General features: G+C 43.4%; 1 protein-coding gene across 1 annotated transcript in view; it reads right to left on the minus strand.

Moving 5' to 3' along the window:
- Positions 1-20,735, minus strand: part of TBXAS1 (thromboxane A synthase 1 (platelet)) — a gene marked incomplete at its 3' end in the record, with an annotated part of 110,095 nt that extends 89,360 nt beyond the window's left edge. The window contains exons 1-2 of the mRNA XM_010155610.1: positions 20,656-20,735; positions 19,269-19,362 (exon numbers count right to left, since the gene is read on the minus strand). Of these exons, the coding sequence (XP_010153912.1) occupies positions 19,269-19,362; positions 20,656-20,735 (174 nt within the window). The remainder of the gene's footprint in view (positions 1-19,268; positions 19,363-20,655) is intronic.
- Between the last annotated feature and the right edge of the window lie 38 nt (positions 20,736-20,773).

Consider the following 20,773-nt stretch of genomic DNA (forward strand, 5'->3'; position numbering starts at 1 on the left):
TGGGCTGCCCTGAAAGAACTACAGGCATGAAAGGAGGAAACCCATAGATTTCTCAAGGGTCAGTCTTGGGACAAGCCTTGTTCAATGTTTTCATGACTGACTTTGGCACAAAAAGCAGAGTTTAGTGAGGTACCTTCATGACTGTGGGTTGAAGGACAGATTCTTTCCTTAGCAGGCAGACAGACTGAGACTGTCACATCAGAAGAATCGGATGACCTAAAGAACCCGAACAACTGCAACAGAGGAGAGTCTTCGGCTGAAGGCAAAGCTTCTTCGTCTTAGAGCGACTAGGTTAACTCCAAGAATTTCTGCAGTAGTAGATTATTGCTTGAAAGTGACAGAGCAGGGAAAAACCTGGATGGACACATCAACCACAGGATAACAATGCACAACAAGTATGATGAAAACTATAAGTGTAAAATACCTGGGATACACTTCCTCTGGAATGCTGCATGCAAGTTTGCCGAGCCACATTCAAAAGGAATGAATTAAAAATGGAACGAGTGGAAAAAAGGGTTACAAGGATCTTCAGGGAACAGACGGCCTGTCTTAAAAGTAGCAATTAGGAGAGTTCATTTTAGGAAACCAAAGGTTCATTTTAGCAGACCAAAGGGAGGAGACATGCTCGCTGTCTATAAATGTACTGGGCGTAATCATCAGGGAGGGAAAATATCTATTTAATATAAAAGGCCTACATTACTAAAAGATCAAATGAGTATAAACTGGCCATGGATAAGTGTTGCTAGAACTTAGAAGAACGTTATTGACTATCAAAGTACTAAGATTTTAAAACAGCCTTCCAGTCAGAATAGTGGGGGCAAGAAGCTCAAGGAGGGTTTTGAGGCACACAAGATAAGGTGTGGACACTTAAAAAATGGCGTGCAGGATGAATAACCCAGCTCATCTATGCCAGCCCCTCCAGGTGATAACAGCCAATTCCACAACAAGAGAGACTTTTTCCCAGTGGAAAAGATTTACTGCACTTCCTATATGCATGCTGCATTCACACTTCTAGTTGATTCACCTTCACTTTCCAAAGCATTCCCACATAGATACAGCCTCAGACATTAATTTGACATACGGCAATGAGATTCTCACTTTCTTTCTGTCTTTCCCCTTTCACTCTCATTTCACTTTACAAACTTCATTTCCACAGCTCTGGGATGATAAGGGACCATCTGTCACAGGTGGGGAGTTGGACGTACACAGGATGACGCAATTTGCCACGTGCCACACGAAGTCAATGAGAGAGCCAAAGACAAGTTGCAGGTTTCTCGGTCCTCCTTCTTGGTATCTTACAGACCCATTCTTTCTCTGCCACAGAAACAGTATATGAGATAGGAATATCAACAAATTCTATCTAATTCTGAGCTTTCAGACATATCACATGCCTGAGGCTTTGGAGAAAGGCGAGAAGAAAACAACGCGACATACACAGTTAACTCTAAAAGGCTTTAAATAGAGGGAGGTTTCTTCCTTACCCAACTGTTAGCTTAAGATTAAATTACTCTTATCATAATATGCATAGCTACAAATGTAATTAGTCATAAAATTATCCAGACCCACAAATTATTCCAGCTGCTGTATTCGACTCCCTGATTCTTGCAATGATGAATTCTCCAGACTGATTACACTGGCTGAAATAATATTTCTTTTTATCTATTTGGAAGTTGCCTGCCATTAGCTTAGACCTTGTTTATATCTGCTGTAGAGCTATAATTGCAACCTTACTATTTTTATTAGGACTATTGTCTAGATAACACTTAAACCTGCTAGGCCCTTATTTTACTTAAGAGTAAATGTCACAGAAGACACCTATTCAGGCTTCTAGGAATCTTTATCAAAACCAGAAAACATGTCATTATGAAGACACGTACAAAGAGAAATACAATTTGTGCAATGTGTGTTCATGAAAAGCTCCATGTGAGGTCTTACAGACTCACTGCAATTTCAGATCCCGTGGTAAACATATTTATAGTAAGTCAAACTAGAAAAAAAAAAGAGAAAGGAATGATGAATTTTTTAATTTTTTTTTTACTAGCGTATGTAATTTCCACTAAATCTCTGCTAAGTTGTCTTCCTTCCAAACTGAGTGTAATTCTCTCCTGCACAAACTTCTTGTATGTAATTCCATTGGATTGGTGACCATCTTCGCTGCCTTTCTTAATATTACCACATCCTTAAATTACAACAGGAAAGCAGAGAATTACAGTGCTCTCTATAGGAGGGAATTCATTGTGCAATAGAATAGCATTGCAATGTGCGTTTTCACCGTGTGCTCAATGTCTCTCAGATGGATTAGCGTAAGCATTCAGCACATCTTACTAATGGTGAATTAATTTTATTAGTTTTCTTTGCTGGCCTCCCTTAAGGGAGGCAAAGCAGTAATTGCATAATTTAAAAGAAATGGAAACAACTTCTTGTGGGACAGACAGACACACTAGCTAAATCTAAGGAAAACAAACATTTTGGGAGTACTCTGACAACACAGCACTTTTTAAGGCGGTAACAAATTGGCATTTGGAGAAATGAAAGTTGACTTCTTTCCCAAGAAGGGGAGGTGGGGATTCTTTTTTTTTTTAATCCAAGGAGTTTCTCTGCTTCTAAAGAGTGTCCCTCTCCCCCTCCTGTCCATCAACAGCAGATTCCTTCAGATTGTGAAAATATGATTTTTAAGGATAAAAGGTATTAACCAATCCCGTTGTGCAACAGCCTCTCTTAGATGCCACTGAATGCAAACAGACTTCAAAATAAGTACTGGAAAAATTACAAGTCCACATGCAAATCTTGCATCTTTACCTACAGAATTAGGATGACGGTGTTTAAGCGTTCTTTTCTGATGCAAACTCTGGGCTGTCTCATATTGCTTTAATCCACTGGTGTCTCGGGGTACTATTTAGACAGGTGGGCTTCAAGAAAACCTCAGCTTTAGGAAGCAACATTACTCATTCAGTGGGTGATATCATCTTGGCCTCCTCAGACACATTTCTCCCCATACAGTGCTAGGGGTCTCTACCATTGTTTATAAGCTGATTATAAAAATCAATGCCACTTAATTATCTGTGACCGCTAAGTTTGCAACTATGAAATGTACATCTGAAAGAACTAAAGATTATCACAAGCTCCATCTGTGTTCAGCTTCCAAATTTTGATCTGTTATCGTGATGATACCAAGACACAAAGCAGCGCCCAAATCAAAGCACTATGCTTCACACAGTACTCCATCAAGAGAAAAGACCTGGAAAGACCATTACATGTGACAGACATTAATCACAGCACTTAATGCATTACTGGAAGATAGTAGGACTATTTCTGTATTTTAACATAGCTGGACAAGCCCGGCTTCCTCTTGTCTAACTCCCACCCTGTTTGGATGCAAGATCTTGAGCATGAAAGGAGAAAAACATCTCTATAGATTGTCCTGGCCTGTGATGCAGAACAGAGCACGCTGCTATCTGTAGCATGGACAGGCCAGGCACAGGCATGACAGGTCCCTTTTTACTACCATCTATCACATGGCACCTCTGGAAAAGACACGAGGTTAAGGACAGACAAGTCAGCTTGACACACGCAAGCCTCGAGGTGAGCCCATACATTCAGCAGGGCACAGGGGGGCCCGTGGCTGCTGAGCTGCAGGCACCTTCACCCCAGCCATGTGAACAAACACTCGCTGTGCTCCATCAGGCTCCCAGACCGACAGTCCGCCAAGGAGGACAGACCTACTCTAAGCCACTACAGACAGAAATGCGTTGTGAGATCCTATGCAGGACAGAATAGTTTTATCCCTTTGGGAATAAGAGAAGCCACAGCCCCAACAGCCGCATCACACCAGGCAGTTGACTGACTAGCTTAAAATAATTACTTCAACAAAATCTCTTTGTTTTTGCAAGGTAAGTTACTCTTCATGTTCTGCCCTGGAGCCAAACACCGTTTAAGACCCAAGCCAGCCACGTGGAGCTGGTAGGATCCAAGCATAGAAAACAGGCACCCTAGAAAGCATATCAGGCCTCCCTGGAACAAGTGATTAGGAAGAGGACAGAAACATGCAGTGTCAACCCCCGCACGCATTGAAGAGAGGATCACAGAGCCCAGTAAGAGCTGAGATTACACAAGGAAACTAAATGGGAGAATGCAGTGGAATGAGAATTAGGGAGGAGAGCTCTAGGGATCAGCAGGGCCACTGGCCAACACCCAGGGCAAGCACAAGGGATGCCAAGCAAAAGCACAGTCAAAACTTCAAGTGTGACAGTTTCATAGAGAGAAGAGCTTGGGTTTGGAGTTGGGGATAGAATTGGCTCATGTCAGCCATTCGGTTCTGTTTCTAGATCACCAGTCAGTGCTGGATTCTGCAGCAGCATCACAAAAAGCACCTTGTCAATCCATCTGGGTTTTAGTTTTTTGGAGTTTTGGTTTGTTTTTTGTTTTGGGTTTGTTTTTTTTTTTTAAAGGAATGATGCTACACAACTGCAAATACCAGATATTTTCCAGAGGAACCAATGCATTTAGCTGCCCTTTCATAACTGCATTCATCTGCACCCAGAAAAGGAGAGAGACGCTTGGCATCCTCATTCAGTACAATGGCTATACACAACTAGTTGCCTTGGCACATGGCACGAAGTCGAGAGCAATCACTGCTCCTGCCTCTCCCAGTGAATTGACCACATTCCTAGATAACTGGACCAATGGCAGAAAGTAACCCCTGCCTGGGACAGAAAACAATGCTTCCGTCACATCCTCCCCATAAAACAACCACCTGGAGGGCCTGCAGAGGAAAACAGCAGCAGGGGACAACAGCACAATCGAGCTCCTTATGCAGATGTCATCCCAAATGGAAAGCTGTCAGCACTTGCACGGTGCTGCTTATGTATACGGTACCAAGGTGCCACCACGTACAGCACTGAAGTTTGCACATTCCTGGCTCCAGGACGGTCACATCTTGTAATTAGTAGCTCCAAAGCAGGGGCTTTCTGCTGGAGCTCCTCAACAAAAAGGGGACGCCGTCTGGTAAACAGTAAGAAATCAAATTATCTGCCATTTGAAGGGCAAATTGTGTGCAAAAGTACAAATCAAAATAATACGACATACTGTTAAGAATGGTGCTAAAAGTTTAACCTGTCTGAAATTCAATGTTTGTCCCATGGGAAAAGGTCTGGAGGAGTGACCATCAGAGAACATGGCACTCATGTCCTGGGAAGTAAAGGGGCATCCCACCATACTACTGGGGACAGCACGGGGCACCCTACAAATGCTATGAGGAATCTCCTGCTGATGCAAGATCTGGCAGCAGCCTACTCTCTGCTGGCTGATTGCTAAACCCAACCCTGGCACAACAGGTACATCAGGAAATAGTGGCATGACCAGAAGGTGAATGGGCTCCCAATCCAATGCCAGGTCCCGGAGGACTATAGAGACCACACAGTTTAGGCATTGCTTAAACTTCAGGGATTAAACTGGGTTTTTTTGATCACTCTAAAAACTTGGCCTCTCCATCATATATTTGTGTAAACACCTCTTTTTACTTCAAGATCAAAATTACAGGGTTGACCTAAAAGTAAAAATAAAAGCAAGACCAGAGTGTATATATCTATTCCTCTGACACTCCTGCTAAACTTTCAAGCTAAAAAAGTTATCCACATCCCCCTACTTATATGTAAGAACATATATTTATTTATTCCTAAAACTTCAGTTTATTTATAGGACAATGCAGGATGCACAAGAGAATCATGTCCTCCAAAATACAGGCAAATAGCTCCCACAGAGCAGGTCATTTCTAGAGGATGATAGATTAAATTCAGTTAAAGAACAGCTTTGAAACACTGTCTTTAGAGCAGAGCTCCTATCTCCCCCCATCCTTAACACGACAGCTGGACATATAGTTCCATGACATGACAAAATCTTTGTGCCTTGTAAAGAAAGATGCAGGAGAAGGAATGTTAACGGATCCTTTCTACAGTCGCCAGTTGTCAGAGGAGGTGGGAGAAAACAAACCACATAGAAAACAATTGTCAATTTGTGGTCTTGACCATTTAAAAATGGATCCCAAAATAGTCTGCTAAATTGTTTCACCCGGAGCAAAATTACCCACGAATACATATGCATGCACACAAAACCAGCATCTCTTGGCACAGTGCTGATGGTGACTGCAGTCAAGGAAGAAGCGTTATTGCTTTCCACATTGAGAAAAGACCACAATGCAGTAATTATTCTGAAAGGTTTTCACAAAGCACAATTATTAAGCTAACATTATCCCCTTACTGTTTGTTGCTATGGAGATAATATAATCAATATTTTCTGAATTGATTTTTTTAATACTACTAGCACATTGCACAATATAGCAAGATTTAACTCAATGCATTAACTGATTTTAGTTTATGATTGGCAAAGTCTTGAGGCAATAGATTGCAATCCATCTCACGCCTATTATTCTATCAAGACACTTAATGTCAAAGCCTCTGCTGCAAAAGCAAGTTTTCCTCGTTGAAAATGAGAAAAAGGATAACAAATTTCTATGAAGAGAGGCAATCTTTTAAGCATGAACGTAACACATTCCTGTGTTTCCTAAGCCAAACAAAAATTACCAGGCTGACTACAGAAGTAGTAGAAAAGCAAGTTGTGTTTGAACTCTCGACTGAAGATGCTCATCTATTCCAGCAGGGACGTTTTGAGGCACTGTCCTCCTCCCTGTAATATCAACTTCTCCTGAAGCACCAGGAGACTCTGAGAGGCGTCAGTGACTGCAGCGCTCACCCCACTGGATGCCAACGCAGCTGGCAATCTTGCCACCACCCCTTTCTGCACAAGCTTGGAGGAGTCGCTACCTGCTTCCATGCCCAGCGAAGACAGCGGGTACTCTGCCACCGCTCTCAACCGTGGCGAACCAAAACTGTTCCAGCCACAGCCCTGAGCTTCCTTGCCCACAAAACTGCAACAACACTTCTTTCGTCCAGGGCTGCCTCTGGAGATAAGCTTTTAGCAAATCAAGTGACTGTTTGTGTATTAGGACAGTGGTAGGTCTCCACAAACCTGAGCCTTACATTGTATTACCGTCTTGCAAAGGTCCATTAAGAGGTTTCAGTTCTGACACTGTTGTTTCAGCTCGCTACCTCTCCTAGGAAGAGATGGGCTCGTCGTTGTGCAAGGTCTCAAAGCCTTTTAAAATATATTTGCCATAATTGTCCATAGAAGGATTTTAACAGGTTTTCCCCTCCCATATGGCCATACTGTGGCAAATTGCCTCAGTCCCTGAGGTGACCATATTTTGCCAGCATGGTTTTTGCTCAGGCCAAAATTTACTAGACTTCACATAACTAAATAAAAGAAGTTATAGCAACATTTGAAATTAACACCACCTGCTAATTCCCATGACAATCGTATGGTTACACTTTTAGGTGCCACAGTATGGCTTTAGCTGCCTTGGTTTAGAGACCAGTATATAAGTATTTTGGCCACAGAGTGTACAATCACTTGCATAAAAGGTGAAATTATTAATCGCAGTAAACGCATAGTAAACCTTCTCCCATCCCTAAAGGCACCAGATTTGGGTGGTCTTGTCTTCCTACGTGAAGTGGGCTGGGGCCCAATAATGTAACTTTTGGACTGGCTGGAAGAGATCCATCAGGAATGATCATTCACAGATTAAATATGCTGCTTATGCAACACATGTGGCCATTCTGGCCCCGGGGATAAGTAATAGAGTTAGGAATGCACATTCACAACCCACCGCCTGTAAGATTGCTGCACTGCCACTAACCTAAGCAGAGCGAGGGCTGGTTTCTAAGCCCCTCCGTCCTCTTTGCTGTGCGTGCAACGGATCATTCTCTTCCACCTCATTTCTCAGTGATGCCACTTTTATCAAAATGGCTGTGAATACGGGCACGTGCCAGAGTGCATAAGTGAAGCACATGGGGTAGCTTACCTTCCCACCTTGTTTACTTTTAGGTTACTTTAGAAAGGATTTTTCTGCAGGACAGGGCTTAGGCAAGCAGGTATGTTGTTCATTTAAACAGGCTCTGTCACACGTGCGGCCTTATAGGGGACCATCTGCCAGTTCATCAGCACAGTAAAGTATTGCTTCATACACATCACTGTTTCAGATATGAAGAAAAATTTAATTTGTTTCAAACCACTGGCTGTATGCTGTCCACCACATGCCTTATCATACAACAGCCCAGAAATTCTGCAAAAATAAAACCTCATTTAGCTGCAGTCATTCAGGGGATATCAATTTTCGTAACAAGAATGATACAATTACGTTCCTAAGCAATTGGTCTCAGTAACAGACAGACGGCACCTTCGGTAAACTGGCTGCAGGCCTGATTTTACCACTCTCATTCATACCTAGTAGGGCTTACCAGCGAGACCCCCTTCATTTCAGTACTAGAGGACTAAAGATACTACTTCAGAAAAGTAATCGGTGTCCTGCTGCAAAGGTAGAGGTTAATCACACTTTACTTAGTTACCTTTTGTAATTGCTATGTATCTTATGTTAGTCAAAGATTACAATTTTTTTTAATGATGTGATTAATTTTAAATATATATATATATACACACACATTATCATCACTCACAGAACACAGAGATTGCACTTTTGCTGCTGGAAGTTGAGCTCACACATAGCAGAGAGTCATGCTGCACCGACAGGCACAGCACAGAGGCATCTGCCAAGGGGGAATCCCATCCATGTGCAGCAGGACTTCTCCTGGAGCTCAGCTTTGCCAGCCCGGCTGTCCCTGGACAGTACATTGACCCATGCTGCTACAGGAAGATACTAGGGTATCTAGTATCCCCTCACTAAGGTGAGGGAAGCTTCGATTTTACCTGGAAACTTCACAAGAACAACGCAGCCTTAGAGGGATCAGAGAAAGGCCAGCCCTCACGGAGGTCACATCACGGAGCAAAAGGCTCTCGCAAACCTCCTCTCTCTGCTAAGTATCATTTAGCCCAAAGCACCTGGCTCGTAACTACATGAAAAGGTGGATTGGAGACGGGAGGTTGGAGGGAAAGCCAGCACTGCCGCGTTCCAGAGCTCCCTTTGCCGGCTCCGCAGCAGCGCGGTGCTCTGGGAGATGGGAGCTGTTCAAATGTTTTGACAGAACGTGCCGATTCCTCGGGAATGTTTTTATTCTAGTCAATGTGCCAATTCTGCACAGATTTCTAGGGGAAAGCAGGCAGACAGTCTGGGTCTGCTGAAATAAAGTGATTTCACCCAGAAAGAAGAAAAAGTTGCATTTTCAGACTATTTTTACTCGATTTGTAATTGTATGTGTTTTAGTCAGTTTGTTTTCGATTTTACCTGGAAACTCCATTTTCTAGCAGGCTCTAAAGGCACCAGAATTATGTAGAAAATTAAACTCAAACAAAAGACCTCAGAGGACTTTTGACATACAGGTTTGTAAGTAAACAGTGCACAGAGATGAACAGGGAAATCCAAAAAAACTTTACACTAAATTAATGATGTCCTAACTAGAGCCTGCCTAGTCTGGTTCTGCAAGAACCCAAACACCTCCATTTTTGCATTTGTGGTTGTCTTTCAAAGGCTTTCTTTTTTCCTTTTGCCTTAGGGAGTTATTTATAGGGCTATTATAATTTGAGGTCTGGTCGTCTCATGGCAGGTCCTCCATCCAGGAAATGAAATAGCATTAGAAAATGAAATCTCACGTTTATGAGGTCTCTGAGATGGCTCCCTGGGGCATTAGGGGTAAAAAAAAAAAGAAAAGGTACTGAAAAATATAAACATAAGTACAAATACAAGATACTTGCATGGTCCCTAATTCTGTCATGAACTATAGGAAACTCTCTATTAAAACAGAGACCCTTGGTATAAGGTCACCAACTGCATCTTTTTTTCCCCCCAAAGCTTTCTCATTTTCTCCTTGTGTGTGGTCAAGAGCCTTTTCCACCATACCTTGAGTACAAGGTGCTCCTGCCCAAGACTGTCCTCAGGCATGGAACACGAATAAGGATAACTCAGAAACCACCCTTCCTCCGGCTGCCTTGCCACATGTTTTTCCCAACACATTGTATGTTGGAGCGTATTAACTGATCAAGGGAGATTTGTTCATCTCTTTGCAAGCTGTAACCTTTGCAAAAATTGTATATCAATCACCCATTTCTTATTCATACCGCTTTGTACTTCTTTCCTAGACTGCTCTCCAGGGCCCCAGGTATCTTATCCAGGGCTTATCACCTGCTCTTTCCTCTCGATGTATAAAAATGAAAGCAAACAGAGGCAAATCAATGAAGATTTTTGGGTTCCCCATCCCCTTTTCATTCTTGTCCAAAGAGAAACTTCCCTCCAACCCCTACTTATACCTTGTATCTTCTCCCCTTTTCATAATTATCGTGTCCCATTCAACTTCTCAGAGAACACTTAAACTCCTTAATTTACCATCACATGTGACTTCTTACAGTCCCTGTGGCACATCTTTCGCTAATCCTACCTAAATCACCTGTGGCATCACGCTACCTATGAAAAGTGAACAGCTTTGCACACACCTAGAATTGAAAAAAGCCATCAGATAATGTACAAAAAACTATGGATGTTCATTAAATAAAGACTAATTTGCCATTATTTTAATGTTTATTTTTTGCATTTTTTATTATGAAAATATGTATTTGGGTGTGTTTTTTAAATCTATATAGGTTTCAATTTTATTTTTCCGTTGCTTGAAATTTTCATTTCTCTTTCCAGAGGGTGAAATAGAAATCACTGATGTTCAGTGAGTGGGTTGGTTTTTCTACCTGAATATTTAAAAGTGCCCCAGTGGAACCGTCCAAAGACCATTTCATTTTTAACTCTGCCGTATTATAAGTTATCTAAAATTCATGGAATAATTAAAAATTACAAAATGAAAGTAGGGAAAAAAAGTCTAATAGGAAAGAAACAAAATGAAAAGTTAAAAAGTACAGGGGCGAATCAAGACTGCACCATCCATTTCACTGCATTGCATGGGGAAAACAAGAAGAAAACACAGCAATATTATATGCATGGTTTCAAAGCACACAGATTTGTGTAGACTTCCTAAAAATATTTTTTCTTTAAAAGAAAAATGTAAAAAAAAAAAACAAACACCATCAGTTCTCTAACAAACCTGATTAGAATCCAACTCTGGTTTCACATTATCATCTACACTTACACACGTGCAGAGGCCTCTGAGGATGCGGAGTGGTAGACTGACTTTTGATCTTTATACCTCTCCGACTAGATTGGTCCTTTCTCACACTTCCATGTCATTCTAGGCAACTCGCATTTCTGTATCAAATTGCATACATACTTACCCAAAAAAGACCACTCCAGAAAATCATGTTTCATTTATTTCTGACAGATTAAGGGAATCCCAAGCACGCGACAGCTGCTTTACATCCATCCCATGTCAGCTATTGAAGCCCTCCCAGCCTGCCCCAGTACCCATCCTGCAAACCCACCCTGCCCTTCCCAGCGCTGCACCCATTTGACTACAGGCCACGACCAAGACCCAACTTCACACTCGCTCCCTCTCAGCAAAAGTTATGTTTCATCTCTACGCCCTGCCTGGAGAGGGGAGGAAGCGGGGGACAACCCACAGGGTCATAAGTCTTACATCCAGATAAAACTATTAGGAGGTGATTCCACCCAAGGTGCACCGTAGGCAGCCAGAGGACAGCTCACAACGAATACCAAGGATTCCATGGCACACGTTTGAACAGGCAGTTCTCCAAAGCCTTCCCTAACTCATTTCACTATAAAGCCTTGCAGAAACCAAGCCCAGCTAGCTACGGCGGATCAGACCCACAGCAGCTGTACCTTCCTACTCTGAGGAAGGGTGGGGGGAGTATTTCGCTTGCCACCCATTCAGGATGACTTGCTATACAGAAGGTCAGCTTCTTATTTGAAGAGACATGTCATGCGGTAAACATTTCTAGTGGAGCTTGGGTTAGAAGCACTTGTAAGAAAACCCTAATGAAAATAAATTGTTATGTATTTACCCATATGCTGAGGAGCATATGGCTAATGCATTTAGACATTGCTAATGAAGTTAAGACTCAGCTGAATTTGTTGGCTCATGGATAACAACTGTTCCTAACAGCCAATCTGAGCCTGCTATCATTTTAGCATTACAACTGATACCTGGCCATTATTATTTATACTGATCCTGCTGACATAGAAGAAGTGGTTTTCTGAACACGGATTTCTCCACGTCGCAGTAAGAAGACGAGCAGCATGCGATGCCACTAAACTCCAGATTTACAGGTAATGTGAGCAAGTTACAACTCCATTTAAAACAACAGAGATTGCTGATATTCATTGCAGCCCCGAGTGTATTGCTTGCCTTTTTCTTCAAGGAATAAAAGGGGGTTTTTAGCCCAATCCCATTCTCTCCAAGCCAGTGCTACACTGGTACGACTACAGACAAAACTGAAGACAGTCACACCTAAGAAATATTCCTGCTTTCTTAAGTCCATGTGTAGAAGCCCATTAAGTTTGCTACAACGGCTACAAGAGTCCTCCTATTCAGCCATATTACTGCTGCTCTGCTCTTCAAGGTGAAGGTCCCTACTTGTGGAAATCCTATTCCTTGTGCATGATCACAGGGATCCTGGAGTCTAAGTTAAAGTCCAGTTTAAGTGATTACACTGGGTCTATCCATATGATACTACCATTGTAACTATACATTATCTTCAGTCTCTTCACCCAATTACTGTGCAGCATGGCTCTTCTGTGTTCACTGTTGCTGCATGTCATACCAGAACTGGCTTTAATTTAGCAATACATGCTGCTTCAAGAGCAGACTGCATAACAAATTCCAGAGGGTTATGTGGTGAACATGCAAATACACTCTCCGCTTCACTTGGCAAACTTACCCTCCACCACTCTTGGGAGCCAGTTGTCATTTTAATGATGCAGACCTCTGCTCTGATGAAACTTGGGTAATCATTTGTCAGTTGCCACCAAAAACCCATCAAAGAGCAATGGTTTTGGTCAAGGATGGAATGGAACAGCAGAGAAGCGTCCTTCATTGTGGTCATCCTGGGGACACACCTTACTCAGACACCTTCATTTGTAGATCAGAGCTCAGGCCTGGCATTAATTCACAGCCCCACTTGCCTTGTGACTACTGCCAAACCGTTTAATTTCCCTCCACTCTTCAAGCAGCCCAGTCCACTGAAGACAGCAATGATGCCAGCCTCCCCAATCTACCAGAGAACACCCCCAGAGAATTTTCTCAAGTGTTTCACCACAACCTGATGAAAAAGCAAACCTCTCTGTTCCAGAACACCATCTCTGACATCTTGCAGGTAGGTAAAAAGAGGCCCAAGGGGAAGCAAAATAAAGATTTGCTTAACCAGAAAACAAGAAAGCTTTGCCCCAGTCAGACTTGCCCAGAATCCCATTGGGAGTCTGGGGAAAGCCAGGAGCACAGCTGGAGAGTCTCCTCACTTGCTGTGCTGCCATGGAGAACATCATCCCCTTCCCACTTCAACAGGTAAAGCCCTTCACATGCAGCCACTGCCTCTTCGACTCATGCAGGGCTTAATAAAGCAAGTACAAAGTATGCCAAAAGGAACCACCAAAACTTGGCTTAAAGAATACCAAAACCATGCTATTGCTTATCGATGAAGTCCGCATCTCCTTTCAGGGACAACTGCTGATGTCTACAGGAAACACCTAGCCCCACACAACAAACAGACGTGGGAGCTGCTCTAGGCAGACGCCACACAGTCAACATGCCATTCCTTGGAATACAAGGGGGACCTGTTTCTTCCCTCAACGCAAAACCAGTATAGTCCAAAAGAGCAAAAGCATCTGTCATGACCAGTACCACCTTCTTCACTTGGGTCATCATTATTCACCAGCAAACCAGCATGATTCACCCCACTTTTTCTGTCACGTAAAACCTGCCAGTCACTTTGTGTATCCCTGATACTGCCTCCAGCTCCCATAAACGTTATTTAGAGCTGACGTGCCGTTCAGGGATACCTTGCAAACACAGCTACTGGAAACGCGGAGTGCAAAAAAAGCCGAGAACACTGCACCTCAGCAGGAGGGTTTCCGAGGCACACGCACCGTTCCCCTGGGGGCACGCTCACCCTGCGGAGATCCCACAGGCCCAGGGAGAGGCTGGGGTGAGCCACCGCACAACCCTGCCCAACGCTCCCCTCAGAAACCAGAGGTGCGGCTCTTGCTGAAGGGTGCAAATAGCATTTAGTCAAGCAGGAGAGGGCTAATTGCGACATCTTGATTTCCTTCATCAGGCTCCCACAGACAGATCCTGCACCGCCTTTGTCAGTTATCTGACAATGCTAACGTCTGATCAAAGTGGGAAGCGCAGAGTATGAGTTGAAACCAGGAAAACACATGGATTTGAAGGGGGAGAGACTGACTTTACAGACGTACGAGTATACACATGAAAACACACCTAACCCCAGGTTTTCTGTCATGTTGCAGACTGTGAAGTGGCTAGGTTTAGATCTGCACCACGTGCATCTGTGTCACGTGAAGTGCATGCACAGGCATCCTGATCAAGGAGGGGTTCCCAGGACGTTTGGAAGACCGGAGGCACCCTGGGAGTCTGTTTGGGCAGTCAGCAGCCCACAGCGGATGCACACAGCTGACTCAGGGAGATAAAGCCAGGTTGGATGGTGATGCCACGGCCAACCTGTCTGGCTCCACGCAGATATCCATCAAGCGGCAAAACACACGCTCCCTATCCCATTCCTCTCAACACGAAGCTACACAAAACCGTATGCAGGTTTCCACTGAGAGTGTAAGCCACATTGTTCTTGTAATAAAATCCAGGTCTGCAGCCTGAGTGCTCCTCTTCTTCCCTTCCCTCCAGCTTTGTTCCCTCACCATTTGCCTCTTTCCACCCCTGTTTGGGTTTACATGCTGTGTCATTAAACTCCAGAACAGTGAAGGTGGCAGCCTCTCTCTCTAAGCACTGACACACTGCTTTCTAGGCTGAAAATGAGACACGGGGTTAACTTCATTCCTGCAAGGACTCTGCCTTTTATTTTTCTTTACGTCCAACTCAAAGGATGCTTTTGGCAGGCACATAGTGGAAAAAGATCATGTTTGCTCTCCGCTTCCTCCCTGCACTCCCCCCCATCAGCCATAAAATAACACAGCCCAGCCAGATCCCAAACTGAAAGCAGGACAAAGCACCCACACAGCCCCCACTTCCATTCAGCAGAAATGGGCCGCTCCGGGGTAGCCCAGGATCTACAAGTAGGCCAGACAGAAATAAACAGAGTAAACAAAGAGTATCTTGTCCAAGCAGAGAGGGGCTAAAGAGAGTGATGTCTTTCATTAAAATGCAAGGCAGGGATACAAGCACACAGCCAGTCAAAAGCATCACTGGAGCCTGCTAGGAGTAACAGGAGGGAAGCAGCACCTGATCACACCATTACAAGGACTGGGAGCACATCACCCAACTATACAGAGGGCGCAGCCGCGTACCCTGCCTACCAAGTGCCCAACCAAGGCACCAGCCGCACACCCACCGCCCCCCCAAATCAACAGGGGCCAGCCCCAGGGCCGCAGCGGCACAGTGCTGCTCTCCAGAAGGCTGGGCGGGGAGCAGTGCACGCAGGTACAGTGCCAGGCGACCAGCGCGCTGCAAATGTCACAGCCCATGACATTTAAATCCAGCGTAGCTGCCTTTTTAGGAAAGGGACGGGAAAGGGGGAGAAAAGCACAGCACAGCCATAGCAACAGGTCAAGTGTTTGCTGCGGTTCTTCAGGAGGAAGGGTAACGCGCCGCGTGCGCCTTCTCGGTTTTCAGAGCGTTTGTCAGGTAATAAATTCGTTAGCCTGGGAATTAATAGGAGAGTTTTGTTTAGTTTTCCTGCAGCCTGCTGCTCTGAAGCCCATGCAGACCCACGTGTGGAAGTCCATGCTGTGTATACCTTCGCGTCTCCTGTTACACGGCTCTCGCAAACTAAACTCATGTTTTTCCACAGACTGGTAGGAAAAATGCAATGTGTGGAGAGGTGGGGGAGCAGTCAGGAGTTTCTAGCAAAACAGTGGTCTGCCTGCTGCAAGCCTGCTCAGTTATTGGGAAAATTGAACATGCTGCTTTTTTTAAACAGCCTAATCATATTTACTATTACATCAGACTTACCCACCACAAACTGTTCTCATGCAATGGAAGAATTTTTAATCTAATATCTTGGAGTCGGATAATTTCCCAGCTGCAGAACTCCAATAATTTCCTATCTTCTCATTTTTGAGATAAGCCGATTAACTTGGATATGTTTTAGTTTCAGGGTGCGATTATCTCCCTTTATTGTACTTAAGAGAAAGGGGATGACTTACAGTAAAATAACTTTGTTTTCCCCAAGTCAGTTCTTAAAAGTCTGCTTCATGTGATGGAGATAGGTCTTTCCTGCAGCGTTTCCCTCAGCCCCTTAACTTACCATGCTTCCTCTCTCAGACACTATGTTACAGCAAATCTTCCTTTCCTCAAAGAAAACATACCGTCTGAGAAATCCCTCAAATAACTCTCTCCAAAAAGTCTGATTAATCAAACATTTTCTTGTTTAAAATACATTTGGAGGTTTAATAAAAACTCCACAACCCTGCCCTATTGGTCAAATCCTGCTTGCATTGTTCGTTTGTTTCCAGGCACACTTACAGTATAATAATAACAGGAAAAAAAAATAAAGCCTGCTGCTCTGCCCGTATGTACAGCAGAGCAAACAGGAACCGCTGTTCACTTCGCTAGAGCTGATTTACACCCAAGTAAGGGAGAATATAAGTGAATCCTTGAATTTATGCCATTGCAAATTGAAAAATACTGCTTAGTCCCACAATTTTGTCAAGAGCTTTTGATATTTTATGGTTTTTCTTAAATCCCCAGGTCCTAGATTTACTTGATTATGCCAAAAGGACTCCCTCTCCTCTTCTATTTTTTTCCTTTAGTTTTTAGCAATCATTCTAGGAAGAAAGCCTGAAACCATGAGATGAGGACACTCTTTGGACTGGAAAGCTATATACGTCTAAGTGTTTTGATTTCCCTTCCTCTTCTAGAGCACAGGGATTTTCAACCTGTGGTGATTTGCAGACCAAATCTGACACTGGAAATGCATAAATTACACACAGATTCCAGTACGGCACACATCAACTCACTCCTCTTCGCCATCATTCATGCACTCCTCTGGAATAAATGGTTCATGGGTTGAAAACCACTGGTCTCATGATTTAGTGTGAGCGCGGCTCGTGAGTTTTCCCTGCACAATATTGGCAGTACAAGGAAGGAGCTGGCCTATTTAAAAAGGGAGCCTCTCTAAAAAGCCAGTTCAGTGAAAAGACATGCTTGCATAAACATGCAAGTGCAAGAACTTCTTAACATTATAGACGTAGTGACAGAACCAATCAGTGTTTTGCTACTTCTTATTAAAAAAAACAACCAAACACAGAGTAACTCCAGTCTGCAGCAAACCCCTGCTCATGCACCACTGTGCCACTGGCAGCTAAACCCCTAAAACCATGTGCAACCCCATGAAGGCAGCCTCTGGTTCTCCCCTGCTGGGGAAGGGACGGTGGAAGCTGTCGTCAACTGACTACCACGAGAGCACTTGCGTCCCTGAACACACTCTCGTAGAGAACAGCCTGCAGTATAAAAGCAGCCCTCCTGTTACCGGCACGTTGCTATGGGCACTATTTCTAAGAAAGCAGCCACAGGAACAGATCCAGAAAGCATGGCAAAATATACAAGCGAAGAAAGAAAAATTACAGAGCACCTGAATTCATCCCTGCTTGTTTCTACCAGCAGCGATAGGACTACGGAGACAACAGGCAGGGAAACGTTGGAGTGTTGGATCTACAGCCTGGTGGGGCTTGTGGTTTTGCATCACTTAGCCATGTTTAAAAACCCTGTCTGGAATTATTATTTCTTTGTACTCCAAGATACAATTTCACACCTACTTTTAATTTTTTTTTTTCCTAAAAGTTAGTAAAATCAAGTTTGTCTTTTCTTCATTACCCAGCTTTCAGTGAATCTAACGAATGCAAGTAGTAATGAAATTTGCCTAACAGATCATAGGTAACGATTCACAAAAACTTTCCCCCTGTACACTAGTACAGGACAAGCCTATCAACAACATACCAAAGTAACTGACTCTGCCGGAACCTTTTCCTACAGCAAATGTTAGGAGGTGACTAATGATAACTGGGTTTTGTCAAAGAGCTACAGGATAAGAAGCTTCATGCCATCCAGCCGAATTTAAACCAGAAGGGTGAGGATGAACTGGTCTGTTCCACACCACCAGCAACATCCATAAGTTCGTCCTCCTGTCAATTCTAGTTCAAATTAATCAAGAGCAGATCAAGTCTATCTTTTATGGTATTTTCTAAATGAAATCAGATGTACATGTAAAACTGGTCTTTAAATGGGTTTTACCTAATAATGAGACAGATATTGACAGAACAATCACCATGAAGACCAAGGTAAGAGGCACTATATTCTCATTAATAATTCAAATCTCAGCAAGGATATTGATGACCAGGCATTTAAAAGAGGAAAACGAGCAGCACATGGAGTTAGCCCAGATTTCTTGAAAAGTTGTTGGACTGCAACAGAGACGCACAATCTCTCACTGGAGAGATTTTACTGCATGATCTAGTCAGAGAAATGGAAGGTCCACATTATTAAGAGACTTGGACCCTGAAAAGCATTACTGAAATTGAGCAAGGAGCAAAAAAGAACAGCGTTAGCAGGCTAAGGGATGAGAAAAATAACAGAAGGAAATCTGGAGGCAGAATCCCAAGACTTCCCCCCTCCTTCCCCTGTGCCAGTGCAGGACAGTAACACCAGGGGCACAGAGCAACCAGCGTGCAGTGGTACCTAATTCCAGTTACTGCTTGGGAGCAAGCAACGTTGCCAGACTTAAAATAAACGTGTACCATCAGCAGAAGCACAAACAAACAGAAAGATTGTAGGAGCCAAAACCACTCAGAACAAACCAGTTGGGGCTAGTTAACATAATCTGCTCCATTCACATAACTAAGTTTGTTTCACTGAGGGCATGAACTTTCTTGGAAAAGCTCAAGTAATTAACTGCAGGAGCTCACACATTTTCTTTGCCTCAAGTTTATTTTACCCTGAAATTAGAACTGCTTGCACACAACTGCTTCTACGAATTCACTCAAAAAGCAGAGTTTTGCTTGTTGTTTATAGAATGAGAATCTTCCTGACTAGATGGTACCGCTGAAGTGTAGGATCCCCTTCAATTCCTCCCACCTGCTCTTCCCATCACTTCTGATAGATACAAAGAAAACTGTACCTTACCTCACGGAAAAAGAGCAGGTTTCCAATAAAGGGAAGAGGTGGGGGGTGTTGGATCCCTACTTTGCTTAGTTTGGAGAATGCAGAAGTGGAGTACCTGGGGAAAAAAAAAAAAAAGGTAGTAAATTAATTTTGGATCTTGTCACAATAGGTCCTACATAGTAATTAGTTCATAGTACTTGGCTTTCCCTGGTTTCAGGGAAGATGCTTTTTGTGATGGCCAAACAGAACTGCCAGCGTGATGACACTGCTCAGCAGCTCCTTAGATCACAGAAATAAATGCAATACAACGGTGCTTCTAAGACAGCAAACAAATGAAGGGACCCAAACCCAGGCCTGCAAAGTGAGCCCTGGAAATAGAGAGCTGTTCCTCTTCTCACAGAAGGTCTTGTAAAGTCAGAAGTGACTCTAAATCCACATGAGGTTACGAACAAGATCAAAATAGGTATTGGGGGTTTGAGTACTGTGGCATAGCTGGGCAGGGAACACGACAGATCTTCAGACTATTATGTTTTTCTTCTTCCATCACCACTACCTATACAGATCACAGCACAAGAATTCAAACTAGTCTCAGTTGTGCATGAGCCAAGACACTGTCAGTATGTTCAAGTCAAGCCTAGTATTTGGGCCAGATATGCTGATTAAGTGATTTTCCAGCTGCCAGTCAGCAAATTAAACAAAGATAAAGAATACAGGGAAACAAAACCCAGACTGAAAAGCTTCATGCATCCCTTGTTTCAGATGAAACTGTGGCATGTTGACAGCAACAATACTGGAAAAAAGAAAAACCCAACCCAAATGGCTTTTTTTTTTCCCTTTCCCCTCCCCTTTTCTTAATATAAACATTAGATTAAAGTCAGTGGACTTGAATTAGTGATACCTGAAAGAGCAGGAGCTAGCAACAGCAACTTTTATTAGCCAAAGACACGATAATAGTGAGTACTATGATGCTGAATACTATAACCAGGAGGACCAGGGCAAAAGATCTTTAAGATTAACAAAGGCTGTGTCCATATTAACACCTTCGCTCAGAGCAATAGTATAGCTTTAAAGCTCTTCCCCTGTATGATGGTTCCATGACTGGGACAGTTCTGGCACATGTAACCACATTTTTTTGAGAGGAAACTGAACTTGAAGCTCTGCTCCAATCTCTCCCCTCCTACCAGAGCAAGTCTGAACTAACAAGAGGTCTTTCAGCTTTGAACCCCAAGAGCTGTGAGACCTTTCAGTCCTGGATAGCAAATTAAATCTAGCCCAATATAAAAACCGTAAACACTTATGGCATAGGGGTTGAGAGACCCAATGCTTTAGTCTAGCGAGTTTGCACATCATCTAGATGACATAACAGACAGCAGAAGTAGTGCTCTCAGATCCCGATGGGCTGACTCACTCTTTATCCCAGCGTACAGCCTCGCTGACTCTGAAAACTACACTAACCCACTGCAATGGCTTGGTCTGCTCCTCCTTCATGTCTAATAATCAACACACGCCTCCTCTGCAATGCCCTA

This window comes from Eurypyga helias, unplaced genomic scaffold (genome assembly GCF_000690775.1).
Source record: "Eurypyga helias isolate BGI_N326 unplaced genomic scaffold, ASM69077v1 scaffold6167, whole genome shotgun sequence".
Lineage (NCBI taxonomy): Eukaryota > Metazoa > Chordata > Aves > Eurypygiformes > Eurypygidae > Eurypyga > Eurypyga helias.